The following is a 27,595-nucleotide window of genomic DNA, read 5'->3' as shown; positions in this document are numbered from 1 at the left end:
AAAACAAACGATAATAAAACAAGCAGGGAGAAATCTTCGCCGGGCTCCCCTGGCTGTTTACCCAACCCTGGTATACTCTCACATCCTTAGGCATTACTTCAAGAGCAGATGGTGCTCTGTGGTAGAGCAAACGAGCAATTATCCTCCTGACACCCCGCAAGGCCTCCCCACATGCGATCGCAAGAAGTTACTTCACCCCAAGCTAAGAGCTGTTGTCTGGCTTTTCAGCATAATTGGATGTAATCAAGTTTAATTTGGTTGGTGCAGTAACTCTGAAGACTTTTGTAACTGGATTACTGCTGGCTCAACGGTCATGTGCCATTATATTTGCTGGTCAAAACAGAAGCCAGAATAAAAACAGATGCTTTCCCCCTACTCCTCCTTCCAATGACACCCCTTCAGGATATGGGCTTGCACTGTACGGTCAATATAATGAACTAAAAATTCTATTAGAAGAAGGAAGTCATTGCTGTCATATTACATTCAGGCCTCTCCTAGAAAGTGTAAATTATCTATAGTATGTATCTCTACATTTGTTTAGAAGTGCAGACCACACACAGCTTAGAGCTAAAACTACTGGAGCATGGACCTATGATGCACATGAGCTTTGAGACGTATAAATCTTATTATCCTTACTGTACAAACAGAGAAGCTGAGACCACAAGTGGGAGTGAATGGCTGATGAGGAAGGAGTTCTTCAGGTCCCATCTTCTGCTGTACATCACCAGCTGAGAACAAGGAATATACAAAATGTTGTGCTTATAGCAGACACAGCTCTATAGGTGAGAGAGTGGCACCTGGTAAACGTAACAAAGCATAAAGACCTTATTTTCAGCCCTGCCCCAGCTCCTACCAGTACTAAGGCACTGACGGAGCATGTAAAAGCTTGTTCCCATCATACTTTAGGGCAAATTTTGAAAATTCAAGAACCTGTGGTCTTTTCTAATGACCCCGAAATGCTGAGAGTTAAGACACACTGAGATTCTCCTGCCAGATGCAAACGGAGACTGAAATATGGCACTTTTTAAACTGTGAAAATAATTACTGGAGTAATGCATGAAGGTGATATGCTCTTGTGGTTTCAAAGCAATTTAGGCCATTTGGAAGCATAGAAAGCATATTATATTCCTGGCTGAAATGTTGATTGCATTTTAGACAGACGCCTCCTAAAATTCAGCTCGACTTTGAATTGCAGATCAACCGTAAAAAGACCAAAGTGCGAAGAGACTTCCCTAAGAGCAGCAGCAAAGGATGCTCTCCGGCTCCCAGTCCCCAAAGCTACGGAGCAGCCACCCTCACAGCTGAATGCTGTTAAGCCATAGATGCAGGCATATGCATCTCTGGTTTTGGCCAGATGGCTATTTTGAGTTTCTAATGATCTGGGAAATGAACACTTCATAATGTTCTATCTCAGAGGGTTTAGCATAAACTTTCTTCCTTTTTTCCATACCAGCAAGCACTGTTACAGATGGTACTAGATCTCAATCAGGGACTGGAGTAACACGGTGCTAAAAACACCATGTTTTAGCACATACTCCGAGGAGACGGCAATGTAATCCTGCCTGGCAAGCCATCCATCAAGTTCGTTAACAAATAGGCTCAGGAAATTTGTTAAATACTTGAACCCTATACTTCCTAAATCACCATAAATGCTAATAATTTATTAATGCCATTAGTAATAATGAAATCTGAAAGACTGTTTGAAGCCACTGTATAAACCAGGCCCTTGGATTTGATTTCCATGGTTATTCGTGTTTTGCAGGTAGCAGAGTTCAGACGTGTAGGGGGATACGGAAAAGCACCACCCATGCTTGTTTACAGACAGGCACCCAAAGCACACCCTGCCCAGCATTTGAGCTGCTGAGCAGAGCCCCTTCTTGGTGGCGACGATGCTGTGTACCTGCTGTTGGGCAGGCCTGAACACACATGGCGATTTATTTATATTAAACAACTGCAGAGGTCATTTCAAGTGCTTCACGGAGATGCCATCGCGTGACTCCAACCTGCCAGAACAAGGGCGCACCAGTTACAGCGATGCCAGAATCTCTGCAGTAGGTAAGTTCTTGCAGCTGGATCTCCTGCAGCTGCAAACAGGCTACCAGCTGAGCACTGATTTTTCATAACTTCATGCAGAAATGGGAGAAACCTGTTCTCCGCTCAGGCAGGGGAGCCTGGAAACCTAACCCTGATCCTAACTCTTGCTTCCCTCCACAGCCTCTGGCAAGTCCCTTCATCTGTCCCTGGCTTTTCTGCACTCACCTGGAGCATCACAGCTGCGTGAACTGCCCTGGTAGCACCGATACAGATTGGTCAGTAAGCCCTGAAGTTGTCTAGGGCGGGTGTCTAGCTGTCTCCTGCATGGACAGGCAGCCCGTGGCCATGCAGAGCAGCAGCAAAGCTGAGGGACAAGCAAACAATGGCAGACCTGTGTCTCAGAAAAATATGGATCCCAAGCCTGCTTCACAAGGCTTCATCATAGTACTGAGCACTTAGAGCCCAGGATCTTCAAAGGGCGACAAAGACAGTGCTGAATTCATGCTCAAAATCACTTTGGAGGTAAAGAGACCATAGAAGTATTATCGCAAAGCCATTGTGTCCAGGAACTGTAATTATTGTCCCCTGTGGCTGGAAATCTAGCAACTTTTGGAAGGCGTGGCAGATAGTACAGAATAGTCCAACAGAGAAACTTATGTGTTCACATGATTTATCAAGGCCACCGCCCAGAACACGCTATGATTTTTTTCTGAGCAGTTTGTATATTTTTTTGCCAGCAACCCATATGATCGGTGACTTCTGAAAATTTAGACCTCCATTTTTACCTCACATACAAGTATCAGTGCATTAACCTGCTGAAGGCAGTAGGATATACAGCTACTGGTGAAGAGCAAAAAGCAAGATCAAGCTTTGCAAAGAAAATTAAAAATGTACTCTCTGTTGGCTGCCTCAAATTATTCAGAAAAAATCAATTGTGAGAGTAATAAAAATAAACAGCAGGATTGCTATCTTTGAAAGGCCTTGGGACATACACAGATAGATAAAAATCACTGAAGCACAGTCTAGGATCTTAGAAATGCCAAAAATGCATTTGAAACCGGATCAGCTGCAAACATCCTGCCTTGCTTCTGGTGTGGCAGCACACCCAAAGGCAAACAGAAGGAAGTTTCGTGGGGAGCCGCTGAGCAAGGATTTGGTTGATTTGGGTCAGTTCCATGGTTCTGCCACACATCTTCCATAACCTTGGGCAAGCATCTTAATTGCTCCATGCCTCAATCTCCCGCAGTAAAATAGTGTCAACAATAAGAGCAACAAGGATTCTGAAGTAATTTCATCCACATTTCACCCATAATCGAGCCTCCAATTTCTGATGGAGCTAGTATATGACTTTTAAATGGCCACACAGTCTTGGCCCTCTCTTGCCCTTTATGTGAAATCTCTCCCTTTACAGCATCTTTGCTGAATACCTTGTGCAGCGGACACTGAGACACAGCTGTAGGACAGATAATAATACATTTCACAGCAGCAATAAAACAACGGGAGCCATAATTTCTTTGAACTGTGGGTCAACCTTGTTGTTAGCCAAGTCTGTAAGAACTCGTATAGTAAATTACATACGTCTCTTTACCAGCAGGATCATAAAATAAAACTTTACAATTCTTCCAAAGGTCACGGCTCTGCAACAAACAGTAAGACAAAACAATAAATTTACCCCCAAGACCACCATTTTTGTGGCTTCGGCTTGGTTAGATCTGAGGAAATTAGAACTTTGACAATCTTTATATAAAGTCTTTCTTATTTCTCCTTTGGACCCATCTCCCAATTCTCCCTAAGCATAAGGCAGAGGGTAAAACAACAGTAATAATGGCTGTCACTGGTTTCAGCAGCAGCAAAGCCACATTTATCTCTATACACACATTTAACGGAAACAATGAGCAAAGTGTTTCTTGGCAAATTAGTCCCCTTCTCCCCCCGAAGAAAAACACATCTATAAGTGATTTCCAAAACAATCAATATTAGTCCAGCAAGCGAAACTGTACGTTACATTTCCCATCAAAGTCTTGGCATTCCCTCAGACAAGTGATGCTTTATAAATTACGACTACTACCAAACAAACTGGAGAGAGGACTGCTGAGCTGGGCATGTTGCTGCTTTTCCCTCAGGTCTGGGGGCCTGAACGCAGGTAATTCAGCTCAAATCCCTGCACCGGTCTGCTGCTTTTTAAACATTTGGCCCAGCGATGTATCTTTTTGTCTATGCTTGTACAGAAGGTAGTACAACAGTCCAAGATCTAGACACTGCCACAGCATCACAACATAAATCATAAGGGAGAGAACAGCAATCTCTACTACTGGCTTCAGAGCATGCATTTGCTCTCCTGTGGATTTAAAAACGAGAAGACTGAGACATGGTGTTAGTTCTGCAGGTATTATTTTTTTTTAATTAAAATGGAGTACTTTGGGATACTTTGATCCCGCACATAAAAATCTTAAGTGAAGGGATTATCTGATATTCATGAAGTGAAAACAAAGGTTTTCCTCTAAACACTCTTCTGAGAGGCTGGCATTTGGTTATGCAAAGTTTATGGCATTGCTCTTTCATTCCCAGTGGTGTTGCTCTCCCATCACTCTGTCCTAATGTTGCAAAGCCACAGTTACAGTAATCAATGACCCTGATTCTTTCTTCCGAAGCTCAAAGCGAGGACAGACCTGAAAAGAGGCAGTGCTGGCTACTGAGGAACTGAAACTTCAAGAAATACTTACTGAAACGATGCTAGCAGAGACTGAGCTGGCCACCTGGGCTTGAGAGCTGACTGCTTACCACAGTGAAGACACTCCCATGTAAGCTACTGCACCCCATGTTCAGGCTAAGAGATGATTCCTGTGTGCAAAGAATAAGAGTTTTTCATTTGAAGAGCTGTCACAGGTTTTATCTGGCTTCAGCCATTGCCAGAATGCAGACTCTAAGCAAAGACGTAGCAAGGAAAACGGTTTAAATCTAAGAAATTCTCGGTGCGTTTCCCTGCCTACATGTCCAAGAGGAATGACCTCCCTGTCCTCCAGATTAACTTCCGTTTCATTCTGGGAGAGGAGATTCGAAGGAAATACATGACATTCCACATGAAAATCCCAAGGAAAACATGTTGCATTCCTTGGCAATACCAGCCCATGTTATATATACATAGCACGAGGTGAACAATGCCAGCCTGGAGGGAGAGAGTGGCTCCCACCCTTGCTGGGTACCCGTAAATCAAGCTTCCCACAAGAACGCCAGTCTCAGTATTAACCCTAAGCAGTATCATCATGCACACGGGCCTCAGCCTCTACCTTCCCCTCTCTCCCACCGCTAGGAAAAACAGCACATGTTGAAGGCTGTTTCCAAGACTGGTCAACCCTTTCTTCTCCCTTCTGAGCCTGAATGTTCATCTGGTTAGTTCTGTTGGGAACAACCCTGCTCTCCTCCTGCTTCTTCTGCCAGATTATTGGAGGTAGCTTTTTGGATGAGCTTTTAGACCCAAGGGCAATGCCCTCTTGGCTCAACCCTGTGGATCTCCAACTCACAGAGTACCTTTAAATGAAACAGAAATACATGTAGAAGACGGGGAGACTGCTCCTCTTGGACACCTAGCTGGAAACACATGAAGAACCACTCATGGTACATCCTTATTACCTCCTTCTTACCATAAACCTTCATATACCTACCCATTTACAAATCAAAGGTTCAACCTTTCCCTTCTGTCCTGCAACAACCTCTTACCAAGGCAAACAATGAAGGGTGGATCACACCAGTTCTTGGTTCTTGCAAGCTGTCACCTCCTACAAGGCCCTAACAGCCACTCTGCAAGCCTGTTCGAAACAGTCCTGCTCTCCTTCCCTGTAACGTGTGACTTATGCCACATCATCCTACCACTTTTTGGCACTTTCCATTGTCTTCTTCTCTATACCTTGTTTTTCACCTGTCGCTTTTTAGCCCCATCAGATCTGGCATCTCACAGCACGATCAACCACCTCCCGCTGACAACAGCCCACTGATGCCAAAAACAACACAGCCAGCCCAGAGCTGCTGCAGGGATGAGAGCAGAGTGGACGGGAGATGGTTTTGCCATCCACCCACTCTGTTTTCAGCAGATGGGCTTCCAGTTCAAGCACTCTCATTTACAGCAACTGTGACAGAACCAGTGACTAAGGATCTCAATAAGGACACCTGCTCATCGCAAGTTATTTAGGAACATGGTATAGATGGAGCTGTTTGGCAGCTGTTCTCTTTCCACATCTTTCTGCTGAGAGAAGTAATTCCAAAACATAAAGGCCAGCAGTAACATTTAAGACAACGCATTAAAAGGAGAGACGGTCCAAATGCAGGAAGATACTCGGGCGTCTGATGTAGGAACTTCTCAGTGGTATCAAAGTCAAGGCAGGTGCTCGAACCGATTTGTGGAACCAGACTTACCAACTCAAGGCTGGACTGGGAAATGCAAACCAGCAAACGCACAGTTAACACCTGCCTAATCAAGCAGACAAAAGAGATATGAAAAAAAAAAAAATCTCGATACGCAGGGGATGTCTCAGTGCACACAACAAACCCCCCAAAGTAATGACCTTGTGATGATGTTGTTTGCATGATCATAGCACGTAAAAGCCCCAGCCGTGGACCAAACTGAAACAAGGCAGGTGCCACATGACATAAATATGTATTTTTAGATGCTGCAGGTGCAGTATTATACAGCCCTACCCAAGAGAACTGTGACTGCAATATTACCAGTGCAATGCTAGTTGATAACTATTTTTCAATCTCTTTCATCTACTTGGAAAAGAAGTCTCAGGGCTGTTCTGCAGCCACTTCATGTTGTATGTGCCAATTTACACGGGGTTCATTAGCAATAAGGTTGTTACTTTGCTTTTTCTCTTTATATATGTTGTTTACACTGCAGCCGTCTTGGGCTCCAGAGTAGTAAGCACTATGCAAATAACCATTTGCTGGATTGTGATAATTTGGAAGGGAAGAAGGATGCTGGAAACCCTCAGTTCAGTCTCAAATAAACCACTGGTTTCCAATTGCCTTAGGCAAGTCACTTGATCTTCCCATAATCCTGCCTTCAAAACAGAAATGAGTATTTCTTTACCTGGCAGAGAAGCTGAGAGCATAAACCCATTGAAGACTGCAAGCAGTTCAGATCCTATAGTGATAAGCAATTACTTAATACATATGCAGTGCTTGGGAGATAGGTTTGTTGTTTCAAAATATGGACAAAACTGCTTGGTCTGATGAGCACATGAGAGATTTTCTTACTAACAACAACAAAAAAGCAAAGCAACAACAAAAAACCACCAACAAACTGCAAGTTGACTCTGGAGAGATGAATGAACTCTCATCTAACTGAACATTTCTTTCTGCTATGAACATGTGCTCTCTTGGAGACAGAAAACAGATATCTCCCACAGAAGTTGTGCAACTAATTTGGGCATACAGAAAAGGAAACATCTACCAAAGACACTGAAGGAAACACTATGATGCCGAGTGCTACAGTTTTATAACAGAAGAAGAAACCAAACAGAGTTACAAAACAACCCAGTGCACATCTTTATTGATGATTCACAAAATCAAACATCATTCACCTAATTCACTCCAGCAGTTCCAGTATGACATTTTTCCTTGGCTGATTTTTCCAAGGTAAACAGTATTTGCTTTTAACTTGAGGTGGGGAGAATCATGCTTTACAGTCGCTATTTTGTAAGAGCAAATGCATCACAGCCATGACAATACTTCGCAATTTTATAACACTCAATCTTCAAAGCACTGTTCAGGCATTTAATTAAAGTCTATTAAGCCTCGCAGCAGTCCTGGCTCCCAGTCCATTTTAGGTCACACCTCCTTATTAATATCTCACATAAAACCCCCACTACCTCCCAGCAATGCTTATTCAGTACTTCTATGGCTTGCACTAGTCTCACAAGAATCTTAACCCTTTAGTTAAGTGGGATTTAATACTGCTGAAGCACACCGAAGACATGAACTCCTATCAAATTAACTGCCAGTATGCTTCCATAATCTTACCAGAACATATATTATTTTCGATAAACCGGTATTAAATTTACCAAAAGTTTCACTTTTCATATAAAAATTATCTTGATTTGCCACTAAGACACATTTAGTCATATCCTAGTATGTTATATACATACAGTCACACTCGCAGCTTTCTCCACATCGAGTCAGCTGCTGAGCTACAGTAGACAGGAGTGAGAAAACCTGGGGAAAGGAATAACATCTTTGATATTGTCAACTCCCAAGATGTACTGCAGGTAGCGTTCAAACCCCATTCCGAAGCCTCCATGAGGAACTGAGCCGAATTTTCGGAGGTCTAGATACCTGTAATTTAAACAGACAGTTACATTTGCAGCACGGTTATGCTGATGTAATTACAGAAAGCTTTTTATCTAGGGTTTTGCTTTCCATCTTAATTACTTCCCTTTGACCCTAACCACTGTGGATTTGTGCCAACACAGCCGGTGTTGGTCAGAGGTGTGAAGAGGCGCGGCTCCCTGACAGGCAGAATTGTATTAGCAGAAACCCCAAGTGCAAACGCATTTAAACCAGCGTAGCCATGCCTTGCCAATACGCTAGAGCCTGTTTTGTTTAGGAGAAAGAACTCATTTGGGTACAAAGAACAGTTTGAATATCACAGCTCTGCTCATATTGAGAGCATCTCTGTAAGTTCTAGTATCTAAAATTTTCCTACCAGAGGCACAAACCCAGGTTCCTACAGAACCACAAAGATTTCTGCTGTCAGAGGTGGAGTTGCCTGCTTGGGTTTGTTTAGCCCTTGCCATACTGGTGCTGAAATCTGCCCTATAATAAATTCTTTCATTTTCTGTCTTCTTTTCAATAGTCTAAGTCATGTCATTTCCAGTAATTTCTTCAGAAGCCTCAATAGGTCTTGCTGTCTGATGAATATTCCTTCACGTTATTTTTTTTTCTTTTAAGGTAATTACAATGGCTTTTTGTTACTTTTTCCCCAATCACTTTTACAGACTGATTCATTTATTTCCACAGTAAGTCAGCAAAAAATCTTGGACATATCTTCTCCAAAAATGAGATCTGGAACAAGACATTTCATTTTGGAGAAAAGCACTTGTTGTGCGCAGGAAACTCAGAAAACATTTGGAAGCAGATATTCCAAATTTACAGGTGTCAATGAGATTATGATGGTTCTTCTTTAGAATTCCCCATTTCCCATCTGGACTGTAGCTGACGTGATACACAGAATTATATTTGCAGCTATAAATTGTCACCAACAGTTTTATTTTAACAGGAATGAAAAACATCTCAGTGGTTCTATTGATTTATGGGGCCACTTCTGAGCTTGCCGAGGCCACAAAGTTATTCTTCTTTGTATGAATGCACTAGTAAGGGATTGAGTGATTCCAGATGTATTACATGCTTCTAATCTTTGTGTATGAATATTTTATCATCCCAGTTTAAATAAAAAAATCAAGTACACTTAAATATAAATGTGTATGTATGTTTTACTACTTAGGCAGTGGAGCAGAGGGGGAAAAACACTGTGGAAAAAAAAAATGAAGACTGGGTTGGTTGTAATAAATGACTTCCCAACTTTTAACTACTGTTAACAAACTGCAAGGAAAAAGTATATTTCTGTGTATATATATTTTTTTATATATAGTAATGTGTAAAATATACATTATAAATACATACATATTTAAGCAAGTACGCTTAAATATGTAAATATATGTGTGCTTGCTTGGACTTCAGAATTTTGTTGGCTTGAAGACTACATTTTAACAGAGTGAAGCCAAAGCAATGCCCCTGATCACCTCTACTTGCAAAATAAAAATACTCTCCAACAAATTCTACAGCTGCAAGAGATCACCTGGCAGACTCAGTTTGACAGTATGCCTTTTATACCATGAAATACTATTTTTCCTTGCAGTTTGCTAATAGTAGTTAAAATTTGAGAGGCCATTTATTACACTCAATCCAATCTTCAGGTGTTTTCCCCCCAGTGTTTTTTCCCCTCCACTGCCCAAGTCGTAAAACCAGAAGCAGAACTTCACAGGATTACAGAACTTCTTGCCCCTTCCTACTAGCCTTGAGACACGAAGCACAGTTACGCCTATCCTGCAAGCTGAACAGCAGGCTCAGGAGTGGGACATACATTTTCTGATGCCTGGGACCCACATGCTTTCCATCTGTGCTGCTGGGTGTTAGCTTGGCTTGCTAAGGCTCAGTTGTAGCCACCCCACACCCTGTGATGAAGATTATGCTTAGGATATGACCACGTAGGCTGTGCAACAGCATGGTGGTCTTCATCTCTACCCACTTCATACAGATTAAGAAGAACTTGAGTTTCTGCTAATACATTGGGAACTGCCCCCGGGGAGCTCCACTTAGCAGCTTTTTAAGGCTTTGCAAAGGAAGATGATGGGCAGATCTGATGCTGAGAGTGGTGACTTGTGAAAAATAAGACAGACCTTGTAAATGTGAGGGATATGGGTGCTGGCCGTGGAAGATCGATCTGTACCAGCTCAGTAGTTCTGAGCAGAACTGGCAAACCAGCTGGTGACAACTCTAGCTGCAACTAGTAATATAAATAACAGAACAAACATTTCTGATGACGTCTATAAGCATATCTCAGCCTGTGCAAAGACAGTTGAGACTAAGCCTAGCATATTTTCTCCCCTTCTGCTGGCAACAGAGTTTATAAAATCATTGTAAGGAGATGAAATAACTCAGCTTCTTCCAGATGAACAATAATAATAAATTCTACCCTTGCTTATCCAGGACTTTCATCTGTAGATCTCAAAGCACTTTGAGAAGACATTTTGGCAAAAGGAGCGAAACAAAACCCATTAAAGTTAATGGAAAAAGTCCATTGAATTAAACATGCCGAGGATCAAGACTGTGAATCCTTTCTGATGACTGTGCTTAGAAGCAGCAAAGGAATTGAGAAATGTTCCATTCTTCCCAGATGAAAGAAAAAGTAACTGCCTGCAGATGAAGAGAAAATTCCCTTTAGGCCGGAAAATGCTCCCTGAGGTTTTCCTTCATTCAATAGTCTCCAGACATTGGATGTTTCTCACCTAAAAAACAGTCAGGAACTAGTCTAGCTATTTCTCCTAGTAGTTCATACTTAAGAGGAGAGCTGAGCCCTCCATTGACAGCTGGGGGACTGTGCAACATTATTCCATGGGGGAAATAAGTTTCTGCGACCCCAGCTAGTCCCAGCATTCATGTTCTGGACCTGGAGGACTGGTAGTCCTTCAGAGATTTGAATCTTACTAAAGTATGTACTGCAACAACGTCCCCCGGCAATGAATTCCAGGAGCTTGTTATGTGCCAAGTTAGAAGAGCATTTCCTTTCATCCTTTTAAAAATCTATATCCTTTTATCAACATCACGAGCCCCTGTGTTGCACGGCAAGGCACTATGGAGCTCAGTGCTCTCTTAGTGACCATTCATAAGCAGAATGTATTCTTTTCAGTTTCCTTTCAAAACAAATATAATCTTTATCTTTTATGTAACCCCCTTGTTATACTGAAGCCTCTGCAGCTAGCTTGAAAGTACAAAGATATTGCAGTCCATGAAGCTGAATATTCTACAAGAAAAAAAAAAAAGGAAAAAAATGAGGGAAATAAAAAACTACTAGTGAAATGACATTTGAAAGACCATTCTGTTGAATGTTTCAGGAAATAAACATGCAAAGCATCCCCAGGTTCTGATGCTGGGTAAAACTCTGTCTTTGGTTTCAGGCTGCTTCTGCTCTGCTACAACTTTTTGGGAATCCACAAGAAAAGCTTTCAGGGAGGTCAACCTAAAACACTGCCATTGCCACCAGTGGGGTTTGGGCACAGTTTGGCTGGCTTTAGCACTGACGTTCTGCCTGCTTCCATATGGCCCAGCACAGCGCTCGGGTTTCTCCCCAAAGCAGGAGTAATAGGACCAGGTGGCTACCAAGGAGAGCGATGGGCTACCTGTTTTCACTGGGCTCTGAAGGAGGTTAAAGGATGATACGAATGCCATCATTGGCTATGGATTGCAAGTGGCTCCCCAGTGCTGCTGTTCCTCAACTCCAACTCCTCCTTTCTACCTTGACACACAACAGAACACACTGGCATTCAAGCTTCCAAGAAAATTAGAAATTAAAGAGCCCAACACAGCTCAATCTTCATCTAGAACAGGAGCAAGGCCAAGACAACATAGTAATATCCATCCTAAGACAGCAGATAACACTGCTCTGCCACTGTTTACTTTCACCAGCATTACACCAGAAGATCAGAAAGGTACCTGGACTGTAAAGGTTTCAGTGTGAGGCCATCTTCTCCGCTGATGAGCACAATGATGATCAGAGTGAGGAAATGGGTGCCTTACATATAGAAAGACTGCCTGAAATGCTGCTCAAGCTGATGGTTGTGGGGACACGTCATTCATTACAAAGTACCTGTTTTGTTATTGCTCGCGCTAAGCTGGCACCTGGAGGCTGCAAACAGGGTCAGGTCCCCTGTTTACAAGGCAATATACTCAATACTCACTGGCCACAAAGAAAGCAAGTGACTTCCCAGAGTAAACTCTGATCGCTCGATTTTCCCACCTCACTTCCACAAAGCTCTCCAAGTCTAGCCAAGATCAGCATCTACAGCACCGAGCACTTTTCTATCTACAGTTCAAAGGAAGGAGTGTGAAAATAAGATAAAATAACTTTGAAAAATCATGCCAAATACTTTTGCAACTCATATTCTTTATGGAAAGAAACCTGCACAACAGGAAAGATGTAGTGAACTGAAGAAGACTCAGAGGACTTTGACCACGTCCCTTTATCTACTTCTTTTGGAAAAGCTTTCTGAAAGGTAGGAATGGGCAGAAGCACAACAGTATTTCAGATCATCAGTTGCCTCTTCGCCCAATGATTCTCCCACAAACAAGGCACTCCTGAAGTTGTCCTGGAAGTAGTGACCCTCACAATATCCTCATGCTTAGTGGGAGAAGAAAACAGGTAGAAACAGAGATATGGCAATATATAAGGGATTTCAAAAGGGACCACATCTCACACAGCTGCCCATTCTAAAGTCAGCAAATATATTTAAAAAGGAATGACTCAACTGTTGTTCAACGAGTTTATGAGCCAGCTTTGGAGACTAAATTCAATCACTAAATTGGAGAATATTAATTACAGTCTCTCCTGCCACCTCCACTGAAAAGATGGATGCTGGCAAACCACATACTTGTTTTCTGACAGATTCTGGACTGTAGTCCAGAAGCATCCAGGATTGCTCCTATCCTGCACCTTCCTAGGACACCAGACCCTGCTATGGCAGGGGGTAACAACAGTTTTAATCTTCTCTGGGAAGTTACATCATCTATGATGGGGCGGCGAGAACAGAGGAGGAAAGAGCCTCCAAAACGAGATCACAGGAGGAAAGAATTTCCAGAATGTGATTGCTACATATCACATGAAAATGCAAATGGCTGACGGGCAATGTCTTAATCTTCTCTTAAGGGAAGCATGAGGCAGGGCTGAAGGCTCTTAGTAGTGCTGAAAGGCTCTGTCACTGAACAGCAGACTTCCTCAGGCTATATCTCAGCATCTAACCACACAACTGATCATCCTTGGTCAGGATAATCCTTCCCTCAGATGAAGTGATATGGTGTATTCTGGCCTATAAATGCAAACAATAAAGGAAGACATTTAATTCACCCAGTTTGCAAATGGATGACGCAAAGGTCTGCCATGCACTGGGCTGAGTTCCTGAGTGATTTCATATTGTGGGAAGAGGAAGGTGAACAATCCTACACTTACTCTGGTTTTTTTCAAGGCAGCCTCCTTAATGATCAACCCAAATACTGCAGGATATTTGAATATACTCTTCTAAATTTAAAATTCTCTGCACTATCACCCTCTCAGTAGTTGTGACAAAGTACATATCAAGAAACACTTGTCAAGAGGAACACTAAGATCCTTCTGTCGTTTTAATAGGTTAAACCATTAATTCAAAGGTTGATCTGTCTCCTCAGCAGGACAGTTTTAATTGCTTCAACCGCTTTGTTAGGGAAGATTTTTCGACCCAATTGCCCTGTCACTTGCAAAGGGAGTTATTCATAGAGCTGTTAAAGGTCACAAATTGCTTGTGGTTCTGTAACCTGTTTATCTCATGCAATGGCAGTCAGAATCTATTCAACTTTGAACACAGCCTAATGATTTAATATCAAAAATCATTATGGGTTGTAAATTAATCCACTTCATGCAATCCTGAAAGGAATGACCTGTGCTGTGAGTGGACAAATTGGGAAGGTAAACTAAGTAGCATTAGATTAAACTTTGTTTAAACGAACTGGCTGTTCCATCTAGACTGGCAGTGACTGCAGGGCAACTGGGCCAAGAAATGTCCCCTCAAGAACAGGATCAAAAAAAAAAAAGAAATAATTGTTTAAAGAGTGCCAAAAGAAGAAATAGAGCTTGCAGACCAAGATAGTGTCTTACCATTGGTAGGCATCTGCGAGTCCTAATCTGTGGAACAAAAAGAAAACCCCTTGTAAGTAAAGGAACTGAGGAGATCCGCACAAGCAGCACTTGCCGCCTGAAGAGAATGCTACAAGAAAAGGGAGGGTCTGATGACTAAACTCGATCCAAAAAGGAAAGGCAGGAAATTAAGGGAAGACATGATCAGTGGTTGTCAGTTGTGGTAATTGGCAGACAATCTTGAACAGATTCCCAACATGCTTCTTAAAATGCAAAGTTTGTTTTGTCAACATGCAGGGTTTATCCCAGCTTCATGCAAAGACTTGTGCATATTCTTAACTTTAAGCGTATCAGTAACCTCTACTTGTGAATGTTTGGAGAGTACAGGCCTGAATATTAAATTTTCAATGACAGGCAGCCAACCTCGTTTATGAGTGAGTCAAACTCTCTTCACGTGTGTGGCTACATGGTTCCCCTTTCACAGCGCACAAAACCACGGAACACCCGTAGCTTTATCAATGTGTGTCAACTTCTGAAAAACTACTAAATAAAATACTTCTTTTTCTAATTGTCATCAGTGCACCCTCTCTTCTTTTCCTGCCCTGGCAGAACTAGAGCAAATTTATCGTTTTTTTTTTCCATTTCTCTGAACACAAACAGAAAGCTCTGTAGGCAATGAGAGACCACTTCTCTCATCTTCAGTGCACTGCAGCTAGCCCTGACTGGGACTTGGAAAGCTACGGTATGAAGTGTGTATGAAGAGACAATAATCCTGTTCTTTATCTCTCTTAGGTATGCTGGGTCGGCAGGAAGTAGAATTTAAAAGCCGTAACAAAGTATTTGGGCTCAGCAGATCAGATCCCAACTACTCAAAATTGAGAAAAACACATGAAAAGAGCTGTTATTTTTCCAGGCCATCTTCAATGCAGAGCTGTACTCGAAAGTCACTGAGGACACACCCCACTTGTAGCTTGAAATAATTCCTATGACTTTCCTGACAAACAAGAAAGTCTGGCTTCAACCTCCACATGGACCCCTCCTCCAACCCCACACCTTGAGGGCTGTGGACTCTAGATTTTACTGGCAAAAATTTCAAGTGAAAAAGTACAGCAGGCAACAACGTACTTTGCTTCAGCTGAAGAGAGTTCACAGGGAAAGCAGCAGGAAGCACAGGGAGTAATATCATCCTACACCACAAATTGAGAACCAATGTTCTGGTGATTTTAATTGCCCTATGCCTTTCGGATCCATTATGTTGAAATGGATTTTGCTCTTCTCCACTGACTAGATATATCTCTGTGAGCATGTGGCTGATTTAAGCAACAAATTTATTCCCAATGTGCAAATGGTGTTACTCTGGGATTAATGCTCATCCAGAATTGCTTTGCACAAGTGTATGACTGGCCCAGATGGAAGGGTTCAAGACCAGGTTGAACGGGGCTTTGAGCCCGGTGGAAGGTGTCCCTGCCTGTGGCAGGGGGGCTGGACTAGATGAGCTTTAAAGGTCCCTTCCACCCAAAAGCATCCTGTGATTCTATGAAAGCTTCTTTTGAGCAATCAGACAGGATCCAGGGAGTAATTGTCTATGGAGAATTACCCCATCTATAACGTCAATTATTTTTAACTAAGCAGCAGCTTTGATATTCTGACACTGAATTTAGCCTAAAATTACTCAAAGTCACACGATCCAGAACAAAGCAGCAGAAAAAGAGTCCATATGACAGTTCAAATCCTGGGCACTTCCAGTGAAGCTTCCCACCAAACTGTTAACAAAGAACCATATTCTCTGAAATTATGCCACTGAGGCCGGCTGCATCACAGCTAGCAAAGCTTCTGCCCAAAACTGCAGTTCCTCAGTTACACAATGTGAGGAGAAATATCTTTAAGCTCTGTCTACGTGACAACTTCAATCTTTGCAATCCACTCTCAGCCACAAAAGCTGTGAAGAAAAGGCTCAAGGACGCAGTGCCTCACATCAGACCCTGTTCCAGACAGTCCCAGCAGAGCTGAGGCATTCTGCTGCCCTGGCCTCCTTGCATAAAACAAACTCTTCTTCTTTGATGAGCTAAAACAGAGAGGCAGTTTGTACACCTATTTATCTGAATAGGTGACTGCAAACTGGTAAAGAAGTTCTTGTGCTTCTGTTGTAGGTATCTCTAAGACAAAAATAGGCTTCTATTAAACACCATTAGTTGCCCTTCCACTCCTCTGTCTCGCCAACCACTGAGGGTTGCTGAAACACTATCTCGGTCAGGTTAGTCTCCTGGCACCTGTGGGTCTTCCCTACCTCTGTAAGCGGGATTCAAGGAAGGGCAGTCGCTCCTCTCTCAAGCTGCCTCCACACAACTCCCCTATTCCTGGCACGAGGAGATCAACAGCTGCAACCTTAAGAGAAAGAAAGCTAATTAAAGTCATGCACATAGCATACAGAGTACAGCAGAAGATTGTATGGTTGTTTGTAAAAAGCTACTGTAATTCTTCCAGAGTCCAGGACACTTAGGTAAGTATTTGCACATGCTTGAAATGTCTCTGGTTGACAGGAGAAGGCTGGGAGGGAACTTTACATCGATAACCATCAGTTAAGTCTACAGAAAACTTGAAGAAGTGCAGTGATGTTCCAGTCTGAGGACATCTACAGCAGGTGGTGTGAACTGAATCCCACCAGGTTACTCTGGTGACAACCTGTGCCTGTAGGCAAGCCTGTGCAGGGTATAAAGAACCCAACAGCAGCTCACAAGGAAGCAAAGACACACAGGCAAGTTTTCTGAAGACCTGATTCCCTTAGAGTTTAAGCTGCTCTGATGCCGTAACTTGTGTTTGCCCCCTATCTGCCCCCACTCCTTGAGCCAGCTGTAGTGGTAATGACACCAGTGGATCAACAGGACTCATGCTGGATCCATGTCTTAGGATCCCAGTGTTACCACTTACGCTGTTAGGTTTGGTCTGGCTGTCTCTTGGGTTTTGTTTTCTAGGGTTACTTTTCATATCCCACATCTGAACTGTTGCTAGAATTAAAGCCACTGAAGTGACAGTGGTACATGGTGGGGTAGTTGTTCTTTTTAGCAGAAGCAATGCTTTAGGTTCTCAGTTCAATTGTGAAATCACACCTTCAAAGCATGAGACTTGTGGAAAAAGAGCTTACTTCTTGTGCCCATCTGCTGTCTGGGGATTACATGGGTGCTACATTTGGATGACAACAGAATCATGGACTGCTGGGAGCCGTGCAATTCTAGGCATTTCATCTAGTAGTACAGAAGTTTACCAGGAAAACAAATAAACTATGGCAAACTTAAGGGACTTAAGCAAAAACTTAATGCTATCCAACTCCTTAATCATCCTCCTCCTGTTGTTCCTGCTCTGGGGATTTCTTCTCTATAACAGGAAAAAGGCTGGACAGGATCAGCTGATGGTCATGTCTTATCCCGGACTTCTTGAGTGGAGGCCCAGCAGAGGACAACGCTCATCTGTTTATCAGTAGGCTAAGACACATGCCTAGCCAAAAAAGCAGTGGAAGTGTGACCCATGGACTCACTGTGTGTTGAGGCCCATCTTCATTGTCCCGCATGTAGAAAGGTTTGAGGTCGTATGGGTAGTTAATCACAAACACAGGCACCTCACCACAGTGCTTCACCAGGTACTTTTCATGTTCTGTTTGGAAGTCACAGCCCCACTGTAAAGACAGCAAAAGGGACCTGGGATCCTCCTTTGGTGTATCTTGCCTGTGGCAAGAGACACAACAAAATCCCTGTGTAGGAGAGACGTGCAGCTTCGAATAACATGAAACCAAGCACAGCAACTTCTCATGCAGACCACCGGGAAAATCTGCTAAGCAGACAGAGTTTCACGAGTTTTAAGGCAGGGCAAAGCAGTGAAAATAGTATGGTTTAACTTTCACAAATCACGGTCAGATCATCCCTGCATCAAGTCCAAGCATCTGGTATCAAATCAGAAAAAAACCGAAACAAACCAAAACAAAACCCCAAAACCACACTCCGCATAGCTTAAGGGAAATAGGAACCTATCCAAAATCAGCTTACTCAGCCCAGCAAATCAGCCTTATTTCAGTATTACCTTCTGTATACAGGAATCAGCTTTGCTAGGCTGACCACTCTCTTCCCTGCTGTGTCCTGTTACACGCTACATTAATTCTCGCTTAAGAAAACCCAGCATCCTATTAACCAATTCTTTGTTATCAGAAACCTTGGACTTCTGCAATGCCCTTCACTTCTCCTTTCTCCCAGTGCTGTTATAAATTCTGTGGCTTTTGACTAGAGACCTCCAGTCCATAATATGATGGGCAAAGAATACTGGGGCAGTGGAAAGGGAAGGGGGAAACAGATATTCTGCCGACTCTCCTCATCTGAAAATATTCTGAGTTTGCCATCTCAGATCAAGGTAGTACAGGCACAGGATTTGAGATTCTACACTCACTTGTACACAGAGACAAGACAATTACCCAACTAGCTACAAAGCTGGCTTCAGCCAGAGGGTTATTTTCCTCAAAGCATCAGAATGAAATAAAGATTAATCAGTATACACATGAGGAGAGCACCACCACAAATGCCCTCCCTATTAGTGTGTGTATGTTTGAAATTGGGAAAAATATGATTTTTAGAAAATCATAATCTAACAGTGTTAGAAGGACTAGCATGTGATTCTTTTTCCCCATCAACACCTATGCTTTGGAAAGACAAGGGATTCCCTTTACCTACATCTAGACTACATGATATTTTGACAAGGTTTTGGCTTATTAGTCCTTGTCAAACTTTTGGTGCTTTTCTAATATCATTCCTTTGTTTGAGGAGTATTGCAGCAACTCTCCTTAGATGACTGCTACTGAATCCACAACACACTCAGCACCACTCGCATAGAGGAAAGAGAAGTGCCTTTGCTAAATCCTTGGTCCTTTAACAGCAAACTCATCACTTCCTTCCCTGCAAACGTTACAGTTCTTCTGCTACAGATCTCACTCCTTATATTGTTCCCATTTCAACCCAGAAGGGCAAAAGTTATACCTGAGTTACAACTGAGCAAACACCCCAGGAAGCAGATAACCTGTGCAAAGTAATGACTCTCCTGGTATCAGAAAAACAGAAAGGAGATCTACAAAGTTCAGGCTGGCTGTGCACATGAACAGGCACAGGGACAAGCCACCAGGCATCTACCTACCTCTGGCTTGAAAGTGAAAGTTTGAGAAGCTTGCCTCAAAATTTCCACTGCTTCACTGTAGGAAATTCTGCAAGAGGAAAAAAAAAAAAGTCTCTAAGATAACTATGAAAGGAATAACAAAGTTTTCTGGCTAAGTGCCACACTGAAAAATTAAGGAGGCATTTCCCCACCACCATGCCAACTTGTGCTGTGATGTCAGACTTCCCAGCAATGCTTCTTTGGACAGAATCCAAAAACCATTTTATATGGCAAGAACCGTGTTTGCTTGTGCTTCAGCTACATGCAGAGCAGGAAGTGCTAAGCTCTCAAGATACTCTGCATTATTGCAATGTTGCATTTCAGTCAGAAGCGAGCTCTGCGGAGAGTTGCTTCATAGAAATTTGTGGATTTTTTTAAGAAAACAATGTGCCCTCATCGGCATAGCTCCAACAACATAGCTCTACCGTTCAGGATGGTGTTAGGCAAAAACAAGAGCCCAGAGTGCAAAGGGCTTGTAGCTCAAACATTTTAATTTTGCTTTGCAAAAACGGTGAGATTTATTTGTAACAATGGTTCTCTACTCCTCTGACAGATGTGAGAGCAGATTTTCCACCAACTTCCACCAGTAAAAAAGAACAGCATCATGGCAGAGAAAACATAAAAAATAGTGAAAGATGCTGCAGGTTTGATAATTGGAAATCAAGATTCAGTGGAAGATACTTCTGCTGACAAGTTTTCCACATACCAAGAAAATGTTGTGGACAGAGAGAAGAAAGAGTAACCTGATCACAATAATTTCATCTCTCTGTATCACTGGCTAAATCCAATTATAAACCAAATTCCCTAAAGAGCGTGAGCTCTTTACACACAGCTGCAAGTTTTCACTAATACAGGAAGGCTTCTAGAGGAAATACCTCAAGGAAGAATACATTGCTCCATGTGTTTGGGTTATATGAGGCCACGGTCCAAATGAGGTATATCACTGGCACAGGTTCAATGTATGTAACTGATGTGTGTAAGCCAGGAATGACACAGATCTGCCAGCAGCTGATGAAGAGAGAGAGATGGGCTGACTCACTCTCTTTTTCCTTGGACCATGCAAGAAGCTGAATACAACTCTGTCTTCTCAGGAATATCAGTTAGGTTCAAGGAGAGAAGGGCTGAAATGGGGCGGCAGTGACTTCACTGAGGACTCCCATGGTGCTCATGCAGGCACGAGGCACAGGGAGGATCTATCATGATCCTGTTGCCCAAGCATGGCTGCACCTGATTAACAGGAAAAGCAGTGGTTTTTGAAGTGATTATTTGAAGAGACAGGCAAGAGGAGATATTCTTAGGGGCCAAGGAGGGAAATCAAAACCCTTCAGTTCTTTAGCACACAGAAAACTGGGAAAAGAAGTCACACAAGCAGTTGGATACAGAAAAACAACTGGGATTTTAAAATATCAAAAAATAGTTTCGTAACAAGAGAGCCATTGGAGTAGAAGTGTGAAGGAAGGCAGAGCACCAAAGCCAAAACCAAGCAAGACAGTAAACAAACCAGTGCGCAGGTACGTGCTGGAAGGAGGATGCCTTTATAGAAAGAGGATCTTGTCTAGGGAAGCAAAAGCCAGCAGATTCAGATGCCTGTCTCGTGAAGAGATGAAAAGGCAACTGGTGAACAGTACAAAGGGAACTGCAGTTCACGCTCTTTTGGAGACATTATGCTAATGCAGGAGACATTGAGTTGGGAAAGAAAAAGAACATATACAAAATAGGAACTTTCCCAAAAGCCCTCTTCCAGATTGAAATGTAAGTACTTACGTCACAAATTTGTTCTTCAGCATCTGTTCCAACCTGCCCTTGGTCAAAACAAACAAACAAAAAGTAAAAATGTAAAGCTACTCTTAAGGGTTCAGGGTCTCAGAGGAAACTCAGAAAAGCTACTTCCCTCTAAGTTTTAATTTGTAGGTCTGCATTATGATCTACATATGGGTCAAAATCTACTCCCGGCCATTCAGTGCTGAAAGGGTACCCGATTACTGGAGCTGATGATTCAGAGGCTGCTAGAAGATGTGACAGCTACAGTTCTACCACACTTGCCAGCAGCTACAGAAAGTTGTGTGTCCTCTCTCTGTTGGCCTGAACAATCACTTCAGCTCAGACTGACTTTTAGCTCTTCACAGTTTGTTAACACAGGACAACATAGTAAAAAAGAATAATAAAAAAATTAAGCCTCTCTATAGCCAAGAGCTCCCAAAATGCATAACAGAATTGCAACTCTTTCCTGTCACATTTATTACCTTCTGGGCAGGAGCTATGTATTTATGAAAAAGCTCAACATCACAGGGACATTTGGAGAGCACAGTGCTTGTTGCTGTCTTGAAAAGATCTTCCATAACCTAACAGAGAAAACAGGAGTGCATGAAAAATTAACATTGCTTAAATGTCTCAAACTATAAATAAAACACGGTACACATCAGCCAAAGGGTACAGAAGGAGCTTCTGTCCTCCTGCATGGTCAGACTGCCTGAGAGGGTACCAGCTTGCTAATGCTCCTAATTAGCAGTCTTGCTCAGTAGCTGAAGAGGACTGGAACCTCTTTCTACTATGGGTTTAGGGCTTCAGTGTCTGCTGGTGGACTCACTATCTCAAGTCAGGTATCTCTAGTGAAAAAAGCACAGCTAAAATATTCAAGCAGCAGCCCTGGTCAGCCACAAACATACACATCACAACCATTTGTGGTGACTGGTCTCAGATTAATTAGTGAGGTGTCTGTCCTGTAATGAGCAATTCTGGTTTTCTGCTTTGTTGTTAGAAGAGGAAGAACCAAAAGAGAGGAAGATAAATGTGTACTGTGTAGAGCCAGCCCATCAAACAGATCCCAGCTAGAAAGACTCTGCAGCAAGAGCAAAGCAAAGAGAACATATAGAGAGATGAGTAGAGAGCTAAAGTGGAGGACACATCAATGCAGGGATGTTTGAGAAACTAAAAAAAAGATGTGGTTTAATTTCCATAAACTAATGTGGATTAACTAAATGACATTATCATCCAATTTGGATATACTTATCCAGTAAAATGGGCTTCACCCATGAAGAAATTAAAATGCCATTTTGGTTCTAAACAAAAAAAGCCCCCACGTGGGATGCCACTGCATTTTGATCAACCCATTTTTAAGAGTAATTTTCTCTTTCAGTTAAGCAAAGCAGACCAAGACACTTGCTGTTGTGCAGATTAAGAGTTCCCATGACTCCTTGTAGTCTTACACCTGCACAAAGCAGGTAACTGATACCTGTGTAGTACTGATGATCCCAACTCTTCTTCAAAATCACCTTTGTAAGGAACAGAGCAATGCAGTTGGGCTGCACGTATCTCCCATCAGCCTGGGATGGGACCAGGTTTTTCCCAACAAAAAGGACCTCTGAAAGTCCTGGCACGTTCCTGTTTTTTTCTGTGAGCATAATAACTGCTTCACTAACTGCAGAGTGGAGAGAAGAAAAGTATCCACCAATGATATCTAGGTGAGTAGCAGTCCCTAGACACCGCAAAGCCCAGGGGAGACTAAGTGTGAAAAGGTGAACCTGAAGCTCAGTCAGCAGATCAGAGGAAGAAGCAGGTCTCTGCTTTGCGAGGAACCCAATCTTGCAGGATAAGAGGAAGAAAAGGCACAGAAAAGAAGCAGTTGGGCTACTGACATAGCCAAGACAAGATTTCAGGCACGTTGTTCAAACTCTCATGTTTAGAAGAACATTCTTCATCACTTGTCCCAAACTGCTGAAACACTGCTCTGTGCTGATGAACCACCTCTGCATCCCACCAGCCTAGAGAAGCTGGTAAATCAATCTATTTTGACTCCTCTGGAGCCAGCCTCCAGACTCCTGAATCAATCTGGGCCCTCTCTTTAAAAAAGGGAAGATCCAAATAAAGGAACAGCATTATCATATGCAGATGAACAGTTTTACCCCTACTGGTACTCAAACACAGAGGAAATGAAAAGCTAGCATTCCTGCTGCTGAGTGGCAAATAAGCAAACAGTCAGCTTTGAACTTTCTTCAAAGTAGCTAGAAAAAGGCTTATGCAAATGAAATTAGAAAACTTCTTGGCAATTCATCTGGTTTCACCAAGCAGAGACGAAGGGATTTTACATTAAGCTTCCTCTTTCTAGAAAATGAAAGTATCATCTGGTTTCAGAAAAGCATGTTGTTTAATTAGCACATTTTTTCCTCACTGTGCGATAAAGTAACAATTAGGTTCCCACAGCATTCAACATAAGCAGCTTCCTCTTGTGGAAAAAAGATGTGGGTGGTATGGGAAAAACAATCTGAGAAATATTTCCAGGTTTGAGACTGAGGTTTTATCCTGGCAAGAAAGACAGACACGTGGGTCATGCATTGGCCTCCTCACTGCTCTTATTCTTATTTATGCCAAATGGGTACTAGGCATGAAGAGTGGAGGGAAAAAAGGGGAAAAAAAAGCTCTGAGAAGTTAGGCTTTAAGCAGATAATATAATGAAGGACTGGAAAGTAGGCTATATGAAAAATGAGTGGAGAATCATAACCACTGGCTTGCTGGTTTGAGGGAACACGTGAGCTGGAGATACAAGTAAAGCGATTGGTTTGAACATATCTATCCTGAAAGAAACATGTTTGATAGGAGACTTACACATGGAAAAAGCCATTGGAATCACAGCAAGTAGCTCATCTTGGAAGTAGGACTCCTGATGTCCAAAAGCCCATTAATTTGGTTGCTTCATAATGGAAATGTAGAAATTGTGCTGGTAGGAGGGCAGGCAACGAGGACAGTGGTAAAAATTTTCCCTTTTCCCTCATCCCTCCCAGTCTTTCTCTCTTGTTTTTCACCTTTCAAAGAAGTTCAGCAGTATCAATCTTTGCCTTCCCCAATGTTGCTTTGGAACTTAATGGTTAACTGTCCAATTTTGAGTAGGAACAGCTCCCAACTGTATTGTTTAATTTTAACTTGGATCTTTTGATACTGCAACTTATCCTCTTCCAAATAAAATTATGATCAGAGTTGAAACAGAGGAAATCATCAACAAAACAGCAGTAAATGTCAGCAGCAGCAACTGAAGGTGCTGTGCACTACAAGAAGGGTTCAAATCATCATCTTTATGACATAAGACACTTTCAGAAAAATCACAAGAACTGCCAGTAGGACCTTTGTTTATGCATTTACCTGTGGCATGCATGTGGATGCAGTGTAGATCACAGGGTATTTACATATGAAACATTCACCAAGTGGACCATTACTTCTTGCCTTCATGCTGGCTCTCACACACGGAACATGTGTGCACCACACCCAGAGGGGAGATTCACATCTGATCTTGGTCATAAAGTCTCCTCTCTCAGCTATATAACCGACAGCTCAGGACCCACTCTGGAGAGACACTGTTGTTACGAAAGGAAGGAGACTCTGTCAGACCACTGCCTCACTGGCCCTCGAAGCTGAACAATAAATGCTGAAGGAAGTTAGGAAACAGAGTCTCAGCTATGGCAGCTGGATGCCCCTTCAGAGAAGGAACCTATAGCCCTGCAGGTACCCCAATGTCCCTAAAGCAGGCTGCACAAGATACAGGGAACAAACCCTTCCCATGTGATTACCAGTGTTTGTTCCCTTGAGCCTGCAGTTAGATTTGCCCAACTGTCTTAGCCTTGACACTGAAGACAAAAAGTACTGTTGAGTGCAAACTACTCTGGAAATCAAACAACACCCATGTTTCAGATCTAAGGTCCCTGAAACTAACACCCCAAATCAGTGCTACTGTTGATTTCATTTCATGCCTGAATTCCCTTCTGTAAAATGGAGGTAATAATGCTCCATGTCACTGGGCTGCAATAACAGAAAATTAATTTTGATGAAGTACATAACCAGTGGAAGACAATACTTCTGCCCTCAGGACAGAGCTCAAATCCTATGTGTTAAATTGTATTCTTCATCTTAAAGAGGTGTATTCTTCATCTCTTAAAGAGACAGTGTTGCTAGCATGTCATCTTGTTAAAGGAAGACTAACACTATGCATAAACTCCCCAAAATGCCCTCAGGAAAACTTCCTTCTGGCATTTCCCAACTTTACAGCCTAAATAATGTTTTTTTTTAGCATGGTTTTGTATGTGTGCTTGATGAAATTCAGTGACGACTGTATCATATGGCCTCTTTGAGATCCCATTAGTGTCATGAGTGAAGTTGGATCCTTTAAATCCACTGCACTGCCACAACAGTGGAAGGCAAAATAGAAGATAATGACCTACAAATATGGCTACATGACATAGCACTGAAGAGAGAGGGAGAGGGTGGCAGCAGGCATCTCGGAGGACAGATGAGACTGGAAACCTTGGACCTCCAACTCAGGGACTGGATGGGCGATGGCCCTAGTGAGACGAGACACTTCCAACAAATTGGACTCCCTCCACTGTCTTACCTGACCTTCTTCTAACTCCATCTCTTTCTCATCCAATTTGGAGGAAGAGTGCCTTGGGGCAACTTGACTCAACTTCTTGATTAGACTGTTATGGAAAGAGACCACAGAGTCTCTCCTTAGATACACTTACATACACCCTGTACACTAGTGTGGTAATACTATCTATCACCCAGCCATGCAGCGTGGAGTATTGCACTGAGCACGTGGGACTTTCCACAGAAAGTATTGTGAAACCAGTATGGTGAGAGTTTAAGCTTCTTTGTAGCACTAAAACACGTTTTGGCACAGAACAGAAATTTAGATTGCATGATCAAGACACATGAGACTTCACAAGAACTAATGTGCTACTAATTTAGGAATAACTGAGAACTACCCTGTGCAATTACAGTGGGGAAAAAAGGCTGCTGCTCTAAGGTTTCAGGCCTTTGTTCCAAATACGTGTAACTTTGTTATTAAATCTTCTTTTGCCTTTTATTTTGTAAGGAAAGCTATGTTTCTTTTGGAGCTCTGGCTGAGAGAAAGATCTCAAGCCTCATCAGTGAATGGTAAACATGCACATCTTTGTAGCAAGGCTCTTCTTTAATGGTGTATAAGCAAATACTTCAAGATGTCCCTGAAGAAGCTGAGTGTTCCCAGCACACTAACTTGCTGAAGTTAGAGGTATTCAGACCAAATGTTGAATACCAATTTTAAAAATAAATTTTAAACAATCCAGCTCTTTATGTGAGGACAAAGTTCAGATGCTAAGCCTGGCCAAGAGCCCCCAAGGCATTCAACTGAGCATTTTGCACCAAACAAAGAACTTGCAGATGACGACAAACAGACAAACTGCCCAACGGGCAGATACATGAGAGAACACTGAATTTAGGTCAGTTATGTGGGGAAAAAGAAACTGAACTTCAGCTTTAGAGCAGCTGTCAGTTTTGGGTTGGTTTTTTTTTTTTTTTTAAAGAGAGATTGCCCAATGATTCAAAAATAAACAAAACGGGAACTCCACTTCTGCAAATGAGAACATCACAAAAGCAAGCATGTTGCAATGGAGACTTGCTATGAAGAATGCAAAACGATGGCTGCCAGCACACTTTCTGTTATAGGGAAAGATGCTTGTCAAAGAGTTTGGGACAGAGGGAAGAAGTGAAAGAGGAGAGCACAAGCTGAGACTTCACAAGATGTTTAGCAACAACAAAAGCCAAGCCAAGGGGGGGAAGTTTCTCCTTTCTGTACAAGTAAGAGCCCTACATGTTCCAGAACAGTTCTCAAATCTAATTCTCTGAATTGGCTGAACTGGCTGTCTATACTTCAAAAGCCAAGAAATTAGGGTTTTCAGTACAAGACTGCAGATATGTTCATGCTGTGTTCAAGGGCTCAAACACCACTTAACAGAAGATCCTGCTTACTATACTAGATAAAAGCAGTGAAAATTTCAATCAGCTCCTGATTACCCAGAGAAACAGGGGGCTCAGGAAGTAAGACGTAAACATATACATATGCTGTGCTCTAAGAATACACAAAGTTGTCCTGGAGAAAAGGAGAGAGAAATGAAAGAGCGGGATGCTGTTAAGGAT

General features: G+C 42.4%; 1 protein-coding gene and 1 long non-coding RNA gene across 3 annotated transcripts in view; both read right to left on the bottom strand.

Annotated features, from left to right (window-relative positions):
- Positions 1 to 4,406: 4,406 nt before the first annotated feature.
- On the bottom strand, positions 4,407 to 5,535 carry LOC141940278 (uncharacterized). The gene is made up of 2 exons (XR_012627939.1): positions 4,816 to 5,535; positions 4,407 to 4,703 (listed from the first exon to the last, which is right to left on the bottom strand). It is a non-coding gene; the product is annotated as an uncharacterized LOC141940278 (long non-coding RNA).
- A 2,016-nt stretch (positions 5,536 to 7,551) lies between these two features.
- NARS2 (asparaginyl-tRNA synthetase 2, mitochondrial) overlaps positions 7,552 to 27,595 on the bottom strand; it is a 54,030-nt gene continuing 33,986 nt past the window's right edge. The window contains exons 8-14 of one of the 2 annotated variants that reach the window (XM_074860413.1): positions 21,898 to 21,996; positions 21,419 to 21,456; positions 19,637 to 19,703; positions 18,000 to 18,137; positions 16,755 to 16,852; positions 14,489 to 14,515; positions 7,552 to 8,361 (exon numbers count right to left, since the gene is read on the bottom strand). In XM_074860413.1, coding sequence (XP_074716514.1) covers positions 8,217 to 8,361; positions 14,489 to 14,515; positions 16,755 to 16,852; positions 18,000 to 18,137; positions 19,637 to 19,703; positions 21,419 to 21,456; positions 21,898 to 21,996 — 612 coding nt within the window. In that variant the 3' untranslated portion in view covers positions 7,552 to 8,216. Of the gene's footprint in view, positions 8,362 to 14,488; positions 14,516 to 16,754; positions 16,853 to 17,999; positions 18,138 to 19,636; positions 19,704 to 21,418; positions 21,464 to 21,897; positions 21,997 to 27,595 lie in introns of both variants that reach the window. The other variant, XM_074860412.1, reaches the window with a different exon arrangement.

Source organism: Strix uralensis, chromosome 2 (assembly GCF_047716275.1).
Source record: "Strix uralensis isolate ZFMK-TIS-50842 chromosome 2, bStrUra1, whole genome shotgun sequence".
Taxonomy (NCBI): domain Eukaryota; kingdom Metazoa; phylum Chordata; class Aves; order Strigiformes; family Strigidae; genus Strix; species Strix uralensis.
This window is presented reverse-complemented; position numbering and strand designations above follow the sequence as displayed.